General features: G+C 36.3%; 1 protein-coding gene across 1 annotated transcript; it reads right to left on the bottom strand.

The window, feature by feature from the left end:
• Window positions 1-10,934: 10,934 nt before the first annotated feature.
• Window positions 10,935-18,503, bottom strand: LOC149005369 (potassium channel AKT1-like). The gene is made up of 11 exons (XM_089169051.1): window positions 18,025-18,503; window positions 16,897-17,259; window positions 16,636-16,693; window positions 16,231-16,548; window positions 15,735-15,980; window positions 15,556-15,654; window positions 15,366-15,402; window positions 15,060-15,241; window positions 14,652-14,846; window positions 14,451-14,526; window positions 10,935-12,089 (listed from the first exon to the last, which is right to left on the bottom strand). The coding sequence occupies exons 1-11, from the start codon at window positions 18,219-18,221 to the stop codon at window positions 11,254-11,256; spliced, it is 2,607 nt and encodes an 868-aa protein (XP_089025177.1). The 5' UTR covers window positions 18,222-18,503; the 3' UTR covers window positions 10,935-11,253.
• Window positions 18,504-20,263: the final 1,760 nt, after the last annotated feature.

Genomic DNA, 20,263 nt, shown 5'->3' with positions numbered 1-20,263 from the left:
CACCATTGATCTAGAAGCCTATTCACAGCCTTCTAGATTAGTTATCTCCTTGGAGACTTTCTAGACTTTATGATTGGGATTGACTTGGGTAGAGGTAGATGTTAGGGCTCCCTAGTCTCTTCTAGAAGACATTTGTTTTAAGTTTTCCTTCAAAGGTGACTGGTGAAGAAGAATACTTTAGGAACAAGAAAAAAGATTTAAGGAGACCACGACTATACAACCTGAAATTTTACCCAAAAAAAAAATACTATATAACATGAAAGATTGAATAAAGAATTGGAGCCCATTAAAGAAAGCCAGCAAACCCATTTGCTCTCTTCAAAAGTCCTCTTTTTTCCTTCAATATATAATACCATTCAGTATCGTATCCAGTGTTTTCAATATCACAGCATTCCTGAATTCTTTTCATTGGAGCATCTCATCCAGAACAAAGAAGAACAGGGAAGAAGGGCTGAGAAGGAAGAAGCATCACACACGCTGAGATGGCAAGAGTTTCGCAGGCATTGATAGAAGAAGTTGCACCAGCACTTTACATGTCTCGTAGCTGTTATCAGAAGTCAAACAAGAAGTTAGAGACGATCATCAAGGAGGATACATCAAATGGTTTCAGAACTCCCCCAAGAAGATTAACAATAGTATTTTCATCTTTTGTTTTAGTTTCTCTTGTTTTACAGTTTCTGGTACCAAATTTTCATTGAGATGTGATGACTGATATACTCATATGGCAAAGCATACTGTAAACGAAAATAGATTTTGCAAATTTGAAAGTTGATATTAAAGAATATGCAGATTCTTTCCTTCGTAAATGGATTCCACTGCTTCAAATCTTCACGCTTTGGTTCATTTCTCAAGTCATTAATTCATCTGTCTTTGCTAGAAATATTTTTAGATTTGATTAGATCGTTGAATTTGGAGCGCTACAGACTGGTTTTAGTATTGCAAATGTAAAGTTTAGGTGCACCTGCGCTGCATGGGAACACGTGCATTTCCTGAATTAAAGAACCATGTGGTGTCGTGCACGGACCATGGTCATAACCGTCAAACAGTATCCTGCCAGTTGGAATCTTACGAGTTAGCTAAACAGAGAATGACAATAAGCCGTAGATCTACAAACATCACTAAGTTTCCAAAACAAAGTGCCTCTGTTGCTCCACAAATTACGCTTACACCAAAAGAAAAAGGAAAGGGAAAATTTGCTGTTAGAGATGGTATTACCCACTAGATGGCCACAGCATACCGGGGGGGAGAATTTATCCAGTCCATTTATGATCCATTTCTTTATAGATATAAAATATGTATCCTAACATCATATCAAATGGTTAAAATTTATTTATAAATCACATCAAAAAGTTGTTGATAAAATTTTTTAAAAAAAATTTAAATGATATAACTTATAAATGGACCTCAACCTTTTGATGTGATGTTGGGTCACATTTCAAACATCCACAAAATGGACTAAATATTGGTCCCAGCACACCATGGGGGTAGGTGTAGCCCCAAAACATGGCCACTCTGTAGGCTTGTTGCCTAGCTTCCTATGAGTCTCGATCCCTAAGAACAATGTGCTTCTCTTTGGATTTTGAACCATGCAATAGAAGGTGGGGCTCACATGGAGTCCACTCAAATTTTTAAGTTGGGTTTTTTTCATTTGGCCCACTTAAATTGAGTTCAAAAACTCGTTTGCCAACTTAAGTGGATTTTATTTCAGTTGCCCTAAAGTTATGAACTTCAGATATTACAAAAAAACCCAATGTTAACTTTCTAACCCTTACTATTAAACTGAAATGTGATCTAACATAAATGCCCTTATCCCACTAAAATTACTATATTGCCCCTAGATTCAAGTTCCCTCCCAACATTTCTCCTTAACCTCTTCTCACGATCCACTGTTCACACCAGGAGCACTCTGTTGCCATTCATTGTGCACAGGTCTTCCTCCTCTGCCTCCGGCTTTTGAACTCTGTCACCACCAACCATTGCTAGTAGTCAACACTAGAGCCCAATGTAACCCCCGAACACACCACCTCTCTATAGTCGTTGAAGGTCAAAGTAAACTTTCTAAGCTTTAGTGGCTTTTTCATTGCAATGTGTGAACGCAGGTGAAGAAAAGGATTCTAGTGTTCCATTTATTCTTTGATTCTGGATCTACTTTAAATGATCGGATGAAAACAAGGCAGGTTCAAGGAATAGCTTTTGGTTGTGGTCAATTTAGTTTCTATTCGAAGAAACTTAGGTTTTTGGTGTATTCACATTGATAGGAAGAATGTTTCAAGCTTCCTGTGTTAGAACATCTAGGGTTTGCATCAAAACCCTAATAAAAACCATACAAGAACTAGAATGCAATATAATATTTAGAAAGCATTGGACATACCTAACATTAGACGTATGTTGAAGAAAATTAATTCAAATCTTGAGAATATTGAAGTCTTCTTCAATTGATGAAGCATTCTCCAATGATGAAACCTTCTCCAATCTTCTCGTTTTTCTTACCATACATTTTTCTTGTGGAGAGAGAAGAGAACAAAAGAACAAAAGAACTTAAGAGATTGGAGGAACCTCATCATAGCTATTTATAATAGTAATCCCAAACCCTAGTCCACTTTTACAATGGACCGGTTTGGCCCATCTCAAATCTAATAGCAATGCATTGGCCCAATGTGTTGAAACCCCCAATCAATTATTAACCCCAGTAATTAATCTAAGTTCACATATTGCTTAGGATAAACTAACAATCTCCTACTTTGGCTAAATTAATTATTCTGTTAATATAAATTGATGTGGCTATGGAATCTCAATCACAAAATCTATGATTAATCCTTGATCCAATTAACAAGTTCACCAATGTCGGACAATAGTAGAATATATGTCTCATCATACGACATATATCTTTCCATCAGTCACAATAGAAGTTTGAAACCAAAATGCGATAAAACAAGGAATATCCAACAATTATGATCACATAAATGACATTATTCCTTGTAGATCCTTCATCATACCCTTGAATATCGTCATATTCATGGGTTATCTTGAACACCATCACATTTAAGAGCCAACACACATTTAAGCTCAAGGCCATGGTCAATAGTCAATCTATCAATTATGACTAAAACCACATTTGGACAATGGTAAAATCACAATTTTCAAATCATCATAACAACGAAATACAAATTACACGCATGCATGCATCAAAACATCCATAAGAAAAATAATTTCTTTATATTTGTGTGTGTGTCATCAATATCAATTTATTAGTTCTCACTGAGTGCTTCCACTAAACAAACATAAATTCAATTAAAAACAAAGCATAAGATCAACCAAGTAACAATAATATGAGTATATAAGTTCAATCATCAAAATACAGAAAGACTACTAAGGGAAATAAGCTTCATCTTCTACACAGTCACGCATGGACTCACGGATGAATTTTTTTGTTATTATTAAACTTTTATTGTTGGCTATCACTCATTCTTTATGCTTTAGCTTCTCCCTCATGTGTACTTGCAGCGATAAGGTCAACGGACTTTGGCTCTTTAAGAGCTATATCAAAATCAAGCAATCCTAATATAACATTTATTTCATCTACCCATATTTTATAGTTTTTTGCAGAGAGTAAGGATTGAAATCAAAACATTAGCTTGAACAGACATCCATAGGGGATGAACAAAGATTCAAATGAGCAACATAAGTGAGAATACAACAAATACATTCAAACAATTATATCATGATCATATGAAATAAGAATCATACACCACCCTTAAATATGATCATATGAAATAAGAATCATCCGCCAACCTCAGATAAAATACATGTATGAAAATCAGACCATGACAAACATGCTAAAGACAACTTTAGCCAACATGAGTTGACCAAGTGACATTTCAACCTTTGGGTTAAAATATACAATGCCTCACATGTAATCTTGCAAATATCGCGATATAGTAATGACTTTCTAAAATTCCTTTCACCTTTGGGTAATAAAAAACTTATAAAAATCATACAATATCAAACATCATAAAGGCAAAAACATTAGCCAACGTGATCCGACCAAATAACATTTCAACCTTTGGGTTAAAATATACAAGGTCTCATATGTAATCTTGCAATCGTAGGATAGCAATGATCTTCTAACATTCTTTTCACCTTTGAGTGATAAGAAACTTATGAAAATCATGCTTTCCAAGATATTTTAATGTATTAACCCACATTTAAAAATTGAATGCAACAATAATCATCGAAAATCTAATTACCTTTAGGTAAATGAAATTTCTTAAATTATTATTTATTTCCACTTGAGTGCATGTATCATTATTACTTAGATGACATCAATTTTGGGCAAATGTCACCAAACTTTGACTACTATGGCAGATAATAAGAAAGTGGGGGTGATGCCACTTTGGTGGATTACATTCTTCATCTTATTATTTCCATCTAAAATTTGTAGTCCAAGTACGAAAATACGCATAATATAGTCAAAATACAAAAATACGTACAATATATTAGTATTAAGCACAACCATCTAAGGGTTAATATACAATCATAATAATTAAATCTTTCTCTTCTTTTCTTCTTCTTCTTTTTCTTTCTAAGGGGTTAAAAGATTTCTATGATCAAATGAATGTCCGTCTCGAACAAGACCATACTCCGTCTTGATGAAGGAAAATATGTTTTCTCCAAAAGCCCAAAACACCTACACAAACAGGATTTATCATCCCATATTAAAAACTTCATGAAAAGTCCAATAAACATAATTTTAAAAAAAAAATTCACGGATTAACACTTCACGCAAATTATTGCGATCCTCCCATTAGGATCCCAATAAAAAATCAAATTAACAAAATCTAATTTCATAATGATTCAGGGTTTCAATTAAACCCTGGATCTTCTCATTAAATCCAATCCAAAATTAAATCAATATAATTGGAACTTTTCTTTCTATGAATCTCATTTCTTAAAAATTCCCTTTTAAAATCTACAATATGATCTATAAAAATTTATGATTAAAATGAACAATCGATTCTAGTTTTGTAAAAAAATGCTCTGATGCCAATTGTTAGAATATCTAGGGTTTTCCTCAAAACCCTAATAAAAACCATACAAGAACTAGAATGCGATATAATATTTAGAGAGCATTGGACATACCATACAGAAGAAAATTAATCCAAATCTTGAGAATATTGAAGTTTTCTTCAATTGATGAAACCTTCTCAACCTTCTCATCTTTCTTACCTACCTCTTTCTTGTGGAGAGAGAAAAGAACAAAAGAACTTGAGAGATTGGAGGGACCCCATCATAGCTGTTTATAATAACAATCACAAACCCTAGTCCACTTCCACAATTGACCGGTTTGGCCCATCTCAAGCCTAATGGCAGTGCATCGGTCTGATGTGTTGAGATCCCCAACAATTATTAACCCCAGTAATTAATCTAAGCTCACATATTGCTTAGGATAAACCTAATATCTTGAAGAATTGTTCGAAGCATGAAAATGATATGCTTTCTATCTTGAATTTGCTTTAGGGTTTATGTGGATTAGTGGTGTTAGAATCTTTTGGTGTTTTGCGATTTTTTAGTTCAGGGATTATTAGGACGGAGAATTCAAATTTCTCGAGGAATAGGCATGGGAAGCATCTAGGTGTCAACAAAATGGGAAAGAACATAAAAAAGAGTCCTTTGCATCAACCAAATTTTGCAAACGCAAAACCACAGCCAAAACCTCAAGTTTACAACACAAACAAGAATAATTTTTGAAGTATCATTCCACAGTTGACTGGCTCTCCTTTGTAAGACCCTTCACCATGATCGCTGAATCCATCGAAAAGTATGCGATTGCAGAAGATCCGTCCACCTCCATTGACGCCAATATATCGACCTCCGATTCATCTTACTTATGCAAGGGAGCACGTTATTTTTCCCTATCATGTAGGAGATGAAGACTCTTGGAACTTCTAGGGTTTCCCTCAAAACCCTAATCAATAATAAAACCATGCAAGAACTAGAATACGATATTATATTTAGAATGTATTGGGCAAACCTTACACCAGATGTATATTGAAGAAGATTGATGCAAACCTTGAATGCCAAATCTGTAGAGTGACGAAGTCTTCTCCAATCTCCTCGTCTTTCTACCGTACCTCTTTCTTGTGGAGAGAGAAGAGAACAAAAGAACTTGAGAGATTGGAGGGACCCCATAATAGCTATTTATAATAGCAATCCCAAACCCTAGTCCACTTTCACAATGGACCGGTTTGGCCCATCTCAAACCTAATGGCAGTGCATCGACCCGATGTGTTGAGACCCCCATTAATTATTAACCCCAGTAATTAATCCAAGCCCATATATTGCCTAGGATAAACCTAACAATCTCCCACTTGGGCTAGATTAATTACTCTGTTACAATAAATTGATGTGGCCATGGAATCTCAATCACAAAATCTTACCATTAATCCTTGATCCAGTTAACAAGTTCACTAATGTTGGACAATAGTAGAATATATGTCTCATCATACGACATATTTCTTTCTATCAGTCACAATAGAAGTTTACTTACTAACTAAACCTAAATAAGATGAACAATGAATATTCAACAATTGTGATCACATAAACGACATTATTTCTTGTCGATCCTTCGTCATACCCCTGAATATCGTCATATTCATGGGTTGCCTTGAACACCGTCACATTCAAGGCCAACACACATTTAGGCCCAAGACCATGGTCAATAGTCAACTCAGTCAATTATAACTAAAGCCACACTTGAACAATTGTAAAATTACCATTTCCAAAACATCATAACAACGAAGCACAATTAAATTTATACATGCATCAAAACTTCCATAAGAAAATAATTCCTTCATCATATATATCATCAATATCATGTCATTAACTCCCACTGAGTTCTCCCACTAATCAAGCATAAATTTAATCAAGAATGGATCATAAGATCAATCAAACTACCAAATAACAGTGATGTGAGTGCAAAGTTCAATCATCAAAAAATTAAGGATTACTAAGGGAAAAATGTTTCATCCCTTGTATTTGTCTTTCTTCCCATCCTTAGAGTCTTTCTTCTCAAGCCAAGATTTACGTGCATTACAGCCTCTCTTAAAATGTCCCTTTTGATCACACTAGTAACACGTAATATCATCGTAGTTCTTCTTTTCCTTGTTATATGGATGATACTTGTTTTTTTTTTAAGAATTGTTTGTTCTTATGAGACCCACTAGCAGATGTCTTGTTGTGTTCAATCAGATTCATAGTCTCGATTCTTGTCATTTTCTTATCGCTTTCTTCTTGAGCACATATAGAAATAAAGTCTTTTATGATATTTTCCTTGTCTGCACATTGAGTGAAGTTCTAAGTGTAGCGTATGACTCTCGAAAGGAGATTTGATAGCAAAATGAACCAGAAATTCATCATTGATTGTTGTCCCAAGTTCTTTTAATTTATTTGTTGTAGAAGACATCTCCAAAAGATATTCTCTAACACTTCTCATAAAAGATATTCTCTAACACTTCTCATAAAAAGATATTCTCTAACACTTCCCGTACCATCAAATGTAGATGAAGTCAGCTTGGACATCAGTTCTCCTTTCTCACCCTTTTGTGATAACTCAAACACTACTTTTATCTCTGTAAGATATTCTACCGCAGTGTCATTCATCTCTATATTGTCATGCATGGACTCAGGGATGGACTTTTTCATTATAATTAAACTTTTCTTGTTGGCTATCACCCATTCTTTATGCTTTATCTTCTCCTCAATTGTACTAGCAGCGGAAAGATCAACGGGTTTTGGCTCTTTAAGAGCCACATCATAATCAAGCAATTCAAATGTAGCATTTATTTCATCTACATATCTTATATAATTTTTCCCGGAGAGAGCAAGGATGGAAGACAAAGCATTAGCTTAAGTAAACATCTTAAGAGGAGAACAAAAGTTCAAAAGACCAACATAAGTGAGAGCAGACATTCAAACAATTATATCATGATCATATTATAAGAATCACACATCACTCTCAAATATACATGTATGAGAATCACACCATATCAAACGTGCTAAAGACAAAAACTTTAGTCAACATGAGCTGACCAAGTAATATTTCAACCTTTGGGTTAAAATATACAAGGCCTCACATGTAATTTTGCAAATACTACGAAATAGCAATGATTTTCTAAAATTCCTTCACCTTTGGGTGATAAGAAACTTAGAAAATCACATTATACCAAACATGCTAAAACCAGAAACTTTAGCCAACATGACAACCAAGTAATATTTGAATCCGGATCATCCCCCGTCCAATATTTCAACCTTTGGGTTTTCCCAGAATATAGAAGGTCTCACATGTAACTTGCAATATTTCAACCTTTGGGTTAGAATATAGAAGGTCTCACATGTAACTTGAAAATACCGCGGAAAACAATAATTTTTAAATTCCTTTCACCTTTGGGTGATAAGAAACTTCTAAATTATACTTCCCAAAACATCATAATGTATTAATCCACATTCCAAAAAAAATTGAATGCAACAATATTCCTCGAAAATCTCATTATCTTTGGTTTAATGAAATTTCTTAAAATATTACTCATTCCCACTTGAGTGCAAATATCAATGTTACTTAGATGACATCACCTTTGGGCAAATGTCACAAAATTTTGACTACTATGACAAACATTAAGAATATGCCAAAGATGTCACTTTGGTGGATTACATTCCTCCTCTTGTTATCTCCACCAAAATTTGTAGTAAAAAAACAAAATATGCACAATATATTACTATAAAGCACAACCAACAAGGGATTAATACAAAATTAAATCTTTCTTTTTTTTTCTTCCCTTTTTTCCTTTTCTCCTTTTTTTTTGTGTGAAGAAACATTTCTGTGCGCTGGCGCAGCCGTCTACCTATTGCGTCGTTTCAAAAAACCTTATCTTTTTTTTTCACGTCTCTTGCCCTCTTTCAACAAAAACTATATCATTATGACCCTTTTATTTTTGGATCCCAGAAATAAAATCAAATTAACATAATCTAGTTCCATAATGATTTAGGGTTTTAATTAAACTCTAGATCCTCCCATTTTGATCTAATCCAAAATTAAATCAACATAATTTAGGATTCTCCCATTGGATCCAATCAAATCAACATAATCTAGGGTTCCAATTAAACATGGATCCTCCCATTGGGTCCAGTCAAAAATCAAATAACATAATTGGATATCTCTTTTCTAAAAAAAATCCCTTTAAACCATATATTGGCAAAAGCACTAAAAATTTATGTCTATGGCTGTCACTCATCCTCTGTAGTTTGCACAATGCCATGTCCTTCCTACTACAACTTCACCCCACTTTCTTTTTCCATTTCCAAATGGATTTGTCATTCCAACTCTACAATCTACATTTAGAATTGTGCAAAATTATCAAAATGGCCTAGACATTCTACATAGACCAAAATGCCCTCAGAAAATCAATTTAGATTTTCCACTCACATCGAAAGAAAATTTTCAATCTACATAATCAAATGTTTGACATGTGTCCAACTTAGAAGCAAAATCATTTATATTCTTTCCTCAAAAAACCAAAAGAAAAAAAAAAGGATTTTGTATTTAGATTGAAAATATTTTACTTTTTCTCTCCATGTAGATAGATGATCCAAACTCTTAAAAAACAGCCTTCGTAGTCAAGAAGAATACTTTTTTTGGGCCAAAGCCAAGAAAAATACTTGAGAGAAAGACAAACATTCTAAAGACCTTACACTATTGTTTACAGTTGCACAACAAGTATTTTTTGTACAACCCCCAGATCCTAAGTCCCAATCTATTTACTCCTTGTGGGGGGGGGGGGGGGGGGGGGGGGGGGGGGGGGGGGGGGGGCCCCCCCCCCCTTTTTTTCCCCCCCCCTTTTTCCTTACACAGAGTATTATACTATGTCTATATCCTTCCACTATACATTTAAAGTAAGTTATCCACATCTATGAACACTGATAAGATGGACTAGATGTAAATCTCCTCCTAAATATTTGCTAGAGGAATGTGAGAAAAATATGCTTCTCCATCTGCACCGAGTAAACTCTCAAATTGCGACATAAGACGTTTTAAAAATTCAAACATATTGAATTAGATCTTCAGCCAATTCCACGTTCCCCACCACACCAAATTACACCTACCCATCACTAACATGTGGGCCATTTCCAAAGGAGGTCCACAAACCCAGTGTCTCTGGTTCTCTCCCAACCTCAAGCACTTCTCAACGTTGCTCACGTGCGGTCTACAACACCGCGTTACTACCATTATTGATCGATGATCTTCACTGCTCACCAGTCAAGCTTGTTTTTGTTTTTAATTTAGATCACACGTTTGCTCCTTTCTTTCCCTATATAACACCATTGAAGTACCTCAACGTTTTCAAGATCAGAGACCTCTCTTTCCAGCTCTAATATTCATTCTCAGGGATTTACAAGGAAGAATCCTCATTTCAGGAGTTCGAAGAAAAAGGAAACACCCAGAAAGAGATGGCAAGAGTTTCACAGCCATGGATGGAAGAAGTTGCACCAGCGCTCTACATCAATCGCCGTCTGAAATCTTCCAACTCTCCGAGAAGACTAGAGACGATCACCGAGGAAGACCCACCAAATGGATTCCAAGCTCCCCCAAGAAGATTAACAGTAGCCTTTTCATCTTTTTGTTTCTCTCCTCCTCTGCTTTCATTTACAGAGAACCAATAGTTTTTTATCCTGAAAATTTCCTTTGGGAGAGATTGGATTATGTAAATTGAAATGTTAGCAAGACCGGAAAATGGCTGATCTGTTTTTTGTCTGCAAATTTCTCATTCAATGTCTGCTGATGTCAGTTAGTAAAGAGTAGGAACCATAATAAATGGATCTCCTCGTTACTGTCCAACGTATCTCTACAACACACGCATATACACTAAGATTGACAAACTTAAACTAAGTTGGAATTTTAAGAGGTAATTGATCTGTTGCTTTAGATGTCTAAAACGTTTTAACCAAAAACTAATTTAAGCTTCTATGTCTATAACTGCATTCCTGTAAATACAAGCTTCACAATGTACGATTTAATCATGTATATTCAGACATTGACTGCAGAAATGGAATGCCGTTGTCATTCTTTCTAGATTCCTGTGAATCTCTTCTGCGAAAATCTGTGCCCTTGTGTGGCTCCAGAATTCTTCATAGCAATCCACAGGGTCCTATCGGCTAAGCAGTACACTTCATCTTCAAGCAAGTAGATGAAGACAAAAGGGCTCAGCCATCCTCACCAACAAGAACAAGATGATCACCATCTCTAATGACTTCTATTTCATCAATTTCAGCACCATCTCTAGTCAGGATTTTTGTGGGTTTGAACCCAAATTTTTGAGTGCAGACCCCAAGTAATTTTGGAAAAGAATCTGGCAGGTGAATCAATTTCTTCGAGATATTATGTCCAGGACAACTAACCGTAATTCGGGCAGGGTAACATTCGGAACTCATGCCGAATGTAGCATTGCCAACAGAAGACTGTCCTAATCTTTCACTTGCATGGGCAGCTGACATGATCCCAAACAGCGAGTTGCAGAAGCTGTCAGACTTGTGCCTCCCTGGCACATTAGTTGAAGTGACTATATCTTCCTTAGGCAAGGACCGCAGAGTTGGCTCACTAGTAAATCTACCAGGGACAAGCACCCTCGGCTGCACTGTAACTTGAAAGGAGGTTTTGCCACCCATCTCTTGGCTGGAGAGTAGTAGATCTCTTATCTCTTCATGGCCCTGCTGATCTGCTAGATCCTGTGGGGTCCAACCCTGGGGGTCAGGCCTATCAACATCAACACCATGGTCCAACAGGAACTTAACTATTTCTAAATTCCCCTCGCAAACTGCCATATGAAGTGCAGTGGTTCCATTTTTACTGGGCAATTTCACATCCCCACCATATTTTACAATCTCTTTCAGCAAGTTCAGGTCATTCTGTTCTGCAGCAACACATGCAAACAGACCTACATCACCAGAATAAATGTTTCCACCGTTCTCCACCAGAATTTTTATAATTGATTCATGCTTCTCCTTCATTGCCTCCCACAGTGGAACGTTCCCCTCTGAATCTGCAAGGACCTCAAAATTCATTAAGAACGAAGAAAAACATTTGACTCCGAGCCTTCAGTAAGTTCAATATTCTAAAAACCTTTGCATGTACAAATAGTTCTCTGACAACTTGGGAAAAACATCCTCTGTGTGCACAGCAGTGCAACACCATAAGGCGACATGTGTAGTATACCAAATGGAAAACAAAGATTAAAAGACTCATCTCAAGTGAAAGAAAAACCTAGATTTGAGACCCATCTACCATATACCCGCCAATTTCTAAAAACCCAGTTGAGAGACTCCTCAACTACTCCCATGACTTCCCTCTCACTCATTTCCTCCATCTCTCTGCTTTCTGTTCTTCATTCCTTTCCTTGTACCAAAAAATCACGAGCCCAAAAGATGAACTAGGGATTATTTACAAATTAAAAGAAGAAAAGGAAAAAAAAACTAGGGATTACCTGCTGCCAGTGCGAAGATGCAGCGCTGTAAGAAAAAACAAGGAAAGAGACATTCCATAATTTGATTTGGAGAGAATAAAGAAAAGGAGAAATTATGCACGAGAGTGGAAGCTTTCATTCCTATGTGAAGACTGATATTTATAGACTGGTGGTGGCCTCCCCTTAAGCTTGCACATCCGAAGGTGGGATTAATGGTTTTTTGTAGGTCTTTGTTTATCAAATCTGCAGATAATTCGTTTTCATTTTTCAGATTTGTGGATTTTCACCTCGCTTTTCTTATTTCATACAAAATGAACAAAGGCCTAGAGGAACTACACAACTGAAGTGGGGAAAAAGGTTTTGCTGTATATTTTTCAGGTCTGCAGACTCATAGTTTACATTTTTCAGATCTGCAGTCCCATCTATGATCGTCAGGGTATTGGTGGAGGGTAGAAATACACTGGAGTTTTCGAGTCCAGAAGGGACAGCGTTCTTGATCGAAACTGCCCTTGAAGATGACAATCATGTTAAACAGAGAAGCCCTTAAAGGAGAGGAACAACAAGGAAGAACAAAAAGCAAAGAGATGGAGGGAGTGAGAGGGAAGTCATGGGAGGAGTTGACGAATGTCTCAACTGGCATTTTAGAAATGGGCAGGTATTTGGTAAATGGGTCTCAAATCTGGGTTTTTTTTTTCACTTGAAATCAGTCTTTTAATTTTAGCCTTCTATTTGGTATATTACATATCTCCTTTATGGTGGTGCACTGCTGTGCACAGTAGAGGATGTTTTTCCAATGACTTGTCTATAAGTTCTAACTTCTAACTACATGAAATTTGTCAAAAAGAAAACTGGAGATGGTTCCCTACACTATTAATGCAGAGAGAAATCTGCACAACACACAAATAGGTGTTTCCTGAAAAAGCTAACATCCAAATAGTACCCACATATTCAAAGGAAGAGAGAAAATATTAATAATATCAGTGTGAGAAGGAATCTACAACATAGCAGGGGAGGAAAGTTATTTCACAAAGAAAATCGTAGCTAAAGAATTGTTATTCAATTCCCCCCCCCCCCCCAAACCCCACACCCCCCAAAAAGCAAAAACCTCCAGCATGACCATCAAAAAGGAAAGGAGCTTGCATTAACAAGCATGACTAACAAAAAAATGGGAATCTTGGCCTGCCTTGAGCATCAATCGTCAACTCATAACAAATCGAAGGAGAAAAGGAATATCCATAACATTTAATAGTAAAACTTAAATGATACTGTGAACAAAAATGTGATCTTAGTATGCAAGCCTTTGTTACATGATAAGCACAAAATATAAAATATTATGGGGCAGGGTTTCTACATGCCTGTGGTAAGAATCCTTTCCTAGTCACTGCAATTTCCCATGACAACCACGTGGCAGCTTTTAAAATTACCAAGTTAGTGTAAATGTTTTTCCATTATCATTCATCATCTGAAAATTTCATGTCAGTAATTTTCACTCCAGCAGTTATGGTGGTGCAAAGTTGTGGTAAATTCTTTGTTGAACCAACGCATGAATTACCCCCCCCCCCTCCTCTTTACAATTCAGGAAGTTATGGAAGAACCAGTTAGAAGAAACAGAGAGCCATAAAAATACAGAAAGACTAGTGAATCTTTGATCAGAAGAGTGAAAATGAAATTATAAAACAAAACAGTGATGAAAAAAGTATCCAGTATTTTGAGTAAATAAGCAACCAGATAAAAGAAGTATTCACAGGCAACTTGATTTTAAAAATGAAAGAAATTTCATCACTTGGTTGCCCAAGATATTAAATTAGTAAATCAAAGGAACTCCAGGGTTGCCCTGGAATTCCCTCTCAGAATACAAGGGCAAGCAAGTCCAGATTGCATGGAGGACATCCACTAACATAAATGGGTCCATTTAATAAGTGGTTTACAGCTTGAACTTACCTCTGGTGTTGGGATTTGCTCCATAATCTAGTAGAAGTAGAACACAGTTTTCATATCCTTTGGATGCTGCTAAATGCTGGTTATGCATAAAAAATACAAAAATAAATAAACAGAAGTACAAAAGAAAGGATTTCATATAAGAGTTTTATCAAGAAGCATGAAATACTTAAATCAGATTAGAAGAAAAGTAAAAATATGAACCAGAGCAGGGCGCCCACTGTTGTTAGATTCATTGGGATCCAAGCCCTTTCTTAGTAATTGATGCAACAATAGATCGTCTCCTCTAGAAGCTGCAAAGCATAGACTGAGTGGAAGGTCCATTCTACCTCGAGCTAGCATGTTCTCTGTCTCTGTTAGAATTTGTTGCATCTCCGGGTTCTTCAACTCCCTTAAGTACTGCCCCACCCAGAAATGAAATATGAATATTATATATATAAATCAAAACCATGCACAAATCAATTAGTATATCAAAAGCCTCAGGCGAACTTCTCTGAGTCAAACAATATACTGAACTAACATTCAGTATACTTCTTATATCTCAACACAGGTTCCAATTTTTTATCATCTAAATGGAACAACATTATCATCATAGCTGCCAGCTGAACAAACCTGGAGGACATTGTTCATGATTATGGTCCCATCCCCAACACTGGCCTGGACTATATTCAAGAATGCAGCACGGTTCAGCCGCAGCAGCTGACTCAATCGTTTGGTGCGGACAGTGAACAGTTGTGGCCTGTAACAGAGTACACCCACCTCACCAAAGACATCCCCAACCTTCGCCTCTTCAACTATCTGCATTCATTTTAGGTCCATCTCAACAGTCTTTTATTTACTACACAGCTACAGTTCTACTTCTTTTTGAGAAGTTCTGTTTTGATATATTTATCCAGAAGGATTTTTCCAATCATATACTTGCCTGTTCCATTCCATTCTTGAGTATCACAAGATCCTGAAAAGCAATTCAACATCAGAAGCCAATCTTTTCAAGAATTAAAAGAAGGGGTAAAACATCCAAAATCATAATAATCTATAAATCATGCAACATGGCAACTTGAAAGCAAAATATACGAAGACAAAAGCATAAAAAAAGTTCAGTAATCACCACAGCACCAGTAACCAGTATGTAGAAGTCTGTTGGTGCTTCATTCTGCAAGATCACATCCTCCCTGGGGGGGTAATACTCAGCTTTCATCTCAGAGACCTGAAAATTTGGATAGAATAGAAGATGATAAGGTAAGAAGAAACACATCTGTCACAAATTTGATAAGATTAGTATGTTACCAGCTGAAAAAGCAAGTCATTTGACACTCCACGGAACAAGTACACCTTCTCAACTACGGAGTAGAAAAGAAAATTTGATATACTTGATTGGATAGCTTTAGGCAGGGTATCTAGAATCTCTTGCTGTTGCAGTCCCTCCGAGTCCGTTCTGAACTTCAAACACAAGTGGGCAAGCATCTGGTCTTGCAAGCGGCTTGGGAGCTGATGCCGTAGCGCAAAACCTGATGCCGCTTGAATAGTATCCCTCTATAATTCCATGAAGACATTATCAAGAATGTAGGAGGGGAAAAATGCTCACCCAGTAGAATCAAAAGTCAGGATCAGACAAATCATGCTTATACTCTATGCCAGAATAGGTTGTCAATAAATTGCAACCAGAAAGACTGTTCACTGTCTGGTGTACACTATCAAAATACATTATCATGATCCACTGTGAAGATATGAATTGAGAATTTGTTTGCAACTGTCATTGGTGAAATAAGGAAAGAGAACTTACAAATTTTCTAGTTCTACTGGTCCAATGGACAACCAAGTTGGTCATATTCCCAATAATATATGCCGTCAATCCAAGGTTGAAAAGCATGTAGAAGATCTCAAGAATCATTTCCTTTGCATTCTCAGCATGCAAATCACCATAGCCAACAGTTGTGAGCGTAGTGATGGACCAATATATTGATGTCACGTAACGTACCCATAAGCTTGTTTCAAGGAAGTTATCATAAGTTGCTCCAATCCATGTATTCTTTGGATCGTGGTTACAGGCAGCAAGAAGATAGTAGAAGCACCCAGCACAATGAACTGCAAAGAGCGTTACCTGCAATGACAGATTGGGAACTGGTGTTTTGGCTCATTCCTGAAGAGATTTTTCAATAAAACAGACAGATTTATGAGGGAAACTCACAGAAACTAGCTTTGCACATCGAACCCAGAAGTAGCTGAAATGCCTGTCTTTCTCTAATCTGTTGAAATAAAGTTCAAGGTGGACAGTTATGATCTAGATATCAAAAGTCACAATTCTAATATTCTGGAATCAATTATGGCAGTTCTTTTCTTTTCCTTCTATTCTGTTTTTTTTTTTTTTTTTTTTTTTTTTTTTGGGGGGGGGGGGGGGAGGAAGGAGGGAGTGATTCAGTTCAGTTACCGGCTTCAAAACCCACCATACCTAGAAAAAAGAGAACTGACTCTTCGGAGTCTCCAGAGGCGTAGCATGTTGAAGAAGTCATATTTGTTAAAAGGAGGCGGAAAAATTCGCTGGGCTTCTGAGGGTATTGTGGATATGACATCAAAGAGAAACCAGGTGCTTACATACTTCCAAGCAATTTGCTTATGGTCATCAATGAAGAGGTAAGTAGTTTTATCAAGGAAGGCGACAAAAAATGACAGTACGATATCAACAGCAAAGAAACCATTAACCACGTTATCAGTGATTGCCAGAGGTCCCTTTACTTCTTTAAGGAATCCAAATTCAAATGGAGATACCCATGCAACATATATAACAAGAACAACTAGAAAAGTCTCCCAGACTCTGCAAGTAATAATTCAACCAAGGATAAATTAGTCAATAAGAAAGTCAATTTTATTGTTAGGGAATGAAAAGTCTGAAATCATCGCATTAAAATTTTATTCAGTCAGGAATTTGATTTATCTGGATTGTACAAAACTAGAAAAAAATTATCTCTGGTAAAAGAAAGAGTAGAAAAACAATTATCAAAAACCTATTGACATGTCCTTTTTCCTTTCTCCTTCTTCCCCACCCCCAAAACGGGAAAGAAAAAGAAAATTATCAACGTCCACTTCATTTTACATTAAGAAATCCCTAGAGGAAGAGGCCACATAACTTTACTCTTCATATAATTCAAACAGACTTAACTAATCAACTGCTAAGCCCTCTCCATTAATCAAACCAAAGACAGTGTTAAAGACAGTAACACGCACACACACACAGACAAATATTCAAGATGCAAACTACAACATGCTCTCTGATCTGAATTTTAGCATCAATACCAAAAACAAAATTCCTACAAACATATTAGAAACTGAAAAGCTTCATTCTGGAAGAACCATAGAAGAATTACAAATCTAAAAACAAACCATTCTGTTGTAAAATGCCCACCAGATTAAAAATTCATTCTATCCAATGTAACAAACCACCCTCAACAAAGAAATGTTACTAGAAAAAACGACGAGCACACAAGGAGAAATTGGGGTTTTAGCAAAGCAATCAAATCATTAAAAACACGAAGGAAAAAAACTTGAGAAAAAAAAATTCAAAAGGAAAGAGACCCATTACCTGTAACGACGATCATAAGGCGAAATTATGAACCTAGGCAGCTTAATTCTTCGACTGCTTCTGGCTCCAAGTGAAGGAAGAAGCGCATTGGATAGATTGGAGAGGCTGTATCGGCTACTTTCTCTTGACAAATGATCGATCTCCTTATTACCAGTAGAACAACAGAACATTCCATGATTTTTACTCTTAGGCCACATCGCTAGAAAAAAACAACCAAACAGGTCCCAATGCCAATGGTCTCTCTCTTCGGTTTCTTCCTTCCTTCCCAGTTTCTTCTGTGTTTTCTGCAGTCGCTGTTCTGGCTCTCTACTTCGCTTCCGTCACTTGGTCTTACGCCTCTTACCACATCAGTTTCTCCTCTTTTTTTGCACTTATTCTGTATGCATTAATTTCTCCTCCCTCTCAATTCTCATATCTGATTTGATTCTTTTTTTTGGCCAATATCTGATTTGATTCGTAACCCTCTGTAACTGCCTCGACTCTTTTTTCGTTTGCGTTTGAAGCCTCGTAGAGTTGTAAACCCCTCACTCATAATAGCGGCAAAGTACCATATGACGCTTTTACCCTTTTGGGTGGGGTCAGTCAATCTATTTGGGCCGGTTAAAGCCTGTTTGGTTATATGAATCCATGGATTTGAAATGAAATGGGATTTCAAATCAATGGATTCATGGTTCAAAAAATTAACCGTTTGGTTACTTGAATCTAGTGAAATGAAATATGTGGATTTATCCTGAAAACTGTTTGGTTACTTGAATATGTGGAATGAAATCTATGGATTTATCTGGGAACACGCTCCTCTAGCATTATCAACTTCTCTTCATCATCATAGTTCGAGAAAAGTTGGGCTTCAGTTTTAATACGGGTTGTTTGGCAATGATTCTGTGTCAATTTGCCAACTTTTGCACAAAATCAATTTTTTATGCTTCTCAATTTATGTACTAGTTTGCTCGATTTGGCACAAAATAAGTATTAAAACCTTGTATGGTTGGACATACTTTTTCAGCCAAAATGGATACATAATCTTGTATGGTATGCATAAAATGGACATGGCTTTAAAAAAAATTAAAAATTAAATTAAATACAAATACTACTTAAGAACATAAAAACCAAAAGAGAAATCACCAAAGACTTCATCTATTAATAGACAAATGGTTTTCATTACTTATCAAGAAGAAAATTAGCATGAATCTTGATGGAATCGAACCATCATACCCCCCTAGAAACTTTCTAGCTGCTCTTCCATTTGAGCTAAGGATTCTCACTTACAAAAACACATGTTACACCACCAACAAACGCATATTTCACTATGGACAAAGTCTGAGGCCACATTGATTGTCGTAGCAAAATTCAATATTTTGAAAGTCACACATTCATTTACAAAGTTTATTAGTCTCCATGACATCATTGAAAAGACATAAAACTACAAAAAGTTTCAAATATAAAATCTCTCTTGCTCTCAAACTATTTTATCCAACCAAATCTTCAATTTCAAACTCTTTATTTCCATGTTCTCAAGTTAATGCATCTGCAAGGAAACCAAAAAAAATATGAGACTCCACAAACTAGGAAAGATAACATTAAACTTATGCATCTCACAGGCATCTTATAAGTAGCAAGCAAAGGCATTGTGTGTCATATCATTAAAGGTGTACTGGGAGCTGCTTGTAGATGCTCCATATTGCATTATATTTAGGATTTGTTTTCTTTTCCAAAATTTTATTCTCCATGTACATATCCTATTGTAGGCCATAATCTAAAAAGCAGAATTAAGATTTTGATTCCAAAAGAATTCGGCTTTAATATGTTCTGGTAATGAACAAGGAAAATGATCCTAAGCCATGGGTGGATTTAATTGAGAAAACCTCATTTGGACAATTGGACTAGGCCCCCAATATAGATTATTTGTTACCCTTATGAGCTCAGAAGAATCTTTACAACTTCTAGCTCCTAACATAAGAGTACCTCCTACAGCTACTTCTTCATTTGTTTTCTGTTCTTTTCCCCTTTGCCATGCTTCTTGCTTAGTATCTCTTCCTAGCTTCAAATAATGAAATTGGGCAAGGTAAATTCATAGCTTGGTTGAAGCAAACCATTGATTTTCCCTATTACAGGTAAGGTCTCCATGCTGTCAACCGGTTAAAGAAGTAATTTCACTTCAGAATTCTGCATTGGGTTGTTTTTATTGTGTGAGAATTCAATGTAATAGATACACAAGTGATTTCCCCACATACTCCCACTA

Source organism: Hakea prostrata, chromosome 9 (genome assembly GCF_041222555.1).
Source record: "Hakea prostrata isolate BN-2017 chromosome 9, UWA_Hpros_2, whole genome shotgun sequence".
Taxonomy (NCBI): domain Eukaryota; kingdom Viridiplantae; phylum Streptophyta; class Magnoliopsida; order Proteales; family Proteaceae; genus Hakea; species Hakea prostrata.
This window is presented reverse-complemented; position numbering and strand designations above follow the sequence as displayed.

What these genes read in the sequence shown, in the direction of transcription:
- LOC149005369 (XM_089169051.1), bottom strand. Translation starts at nt 18,221, where the DNA reads ATGTGGCCTAAGAGTAAAAATCATGGAATGTTCTGTTGTTCTACTGGT. An exon ending in GTCAGTTCTCTTTTTTCTAG is followed by an intron (nt 16,694 to 16,896) that starts GTATGGTGGGTT and finishes TTATTTCAACAG; the next exon opens with ATTAGAGAAAGACAGGCATT. An exon ending in CCAGTAGAACTAGAAAATTT is followed by an intron (nt 15,981 to 16,230) that starts GTAAGTTCTCTT and finishes ATGGAATTATAG; the next exon opens with AGGGATACTATTCAAGCGGC.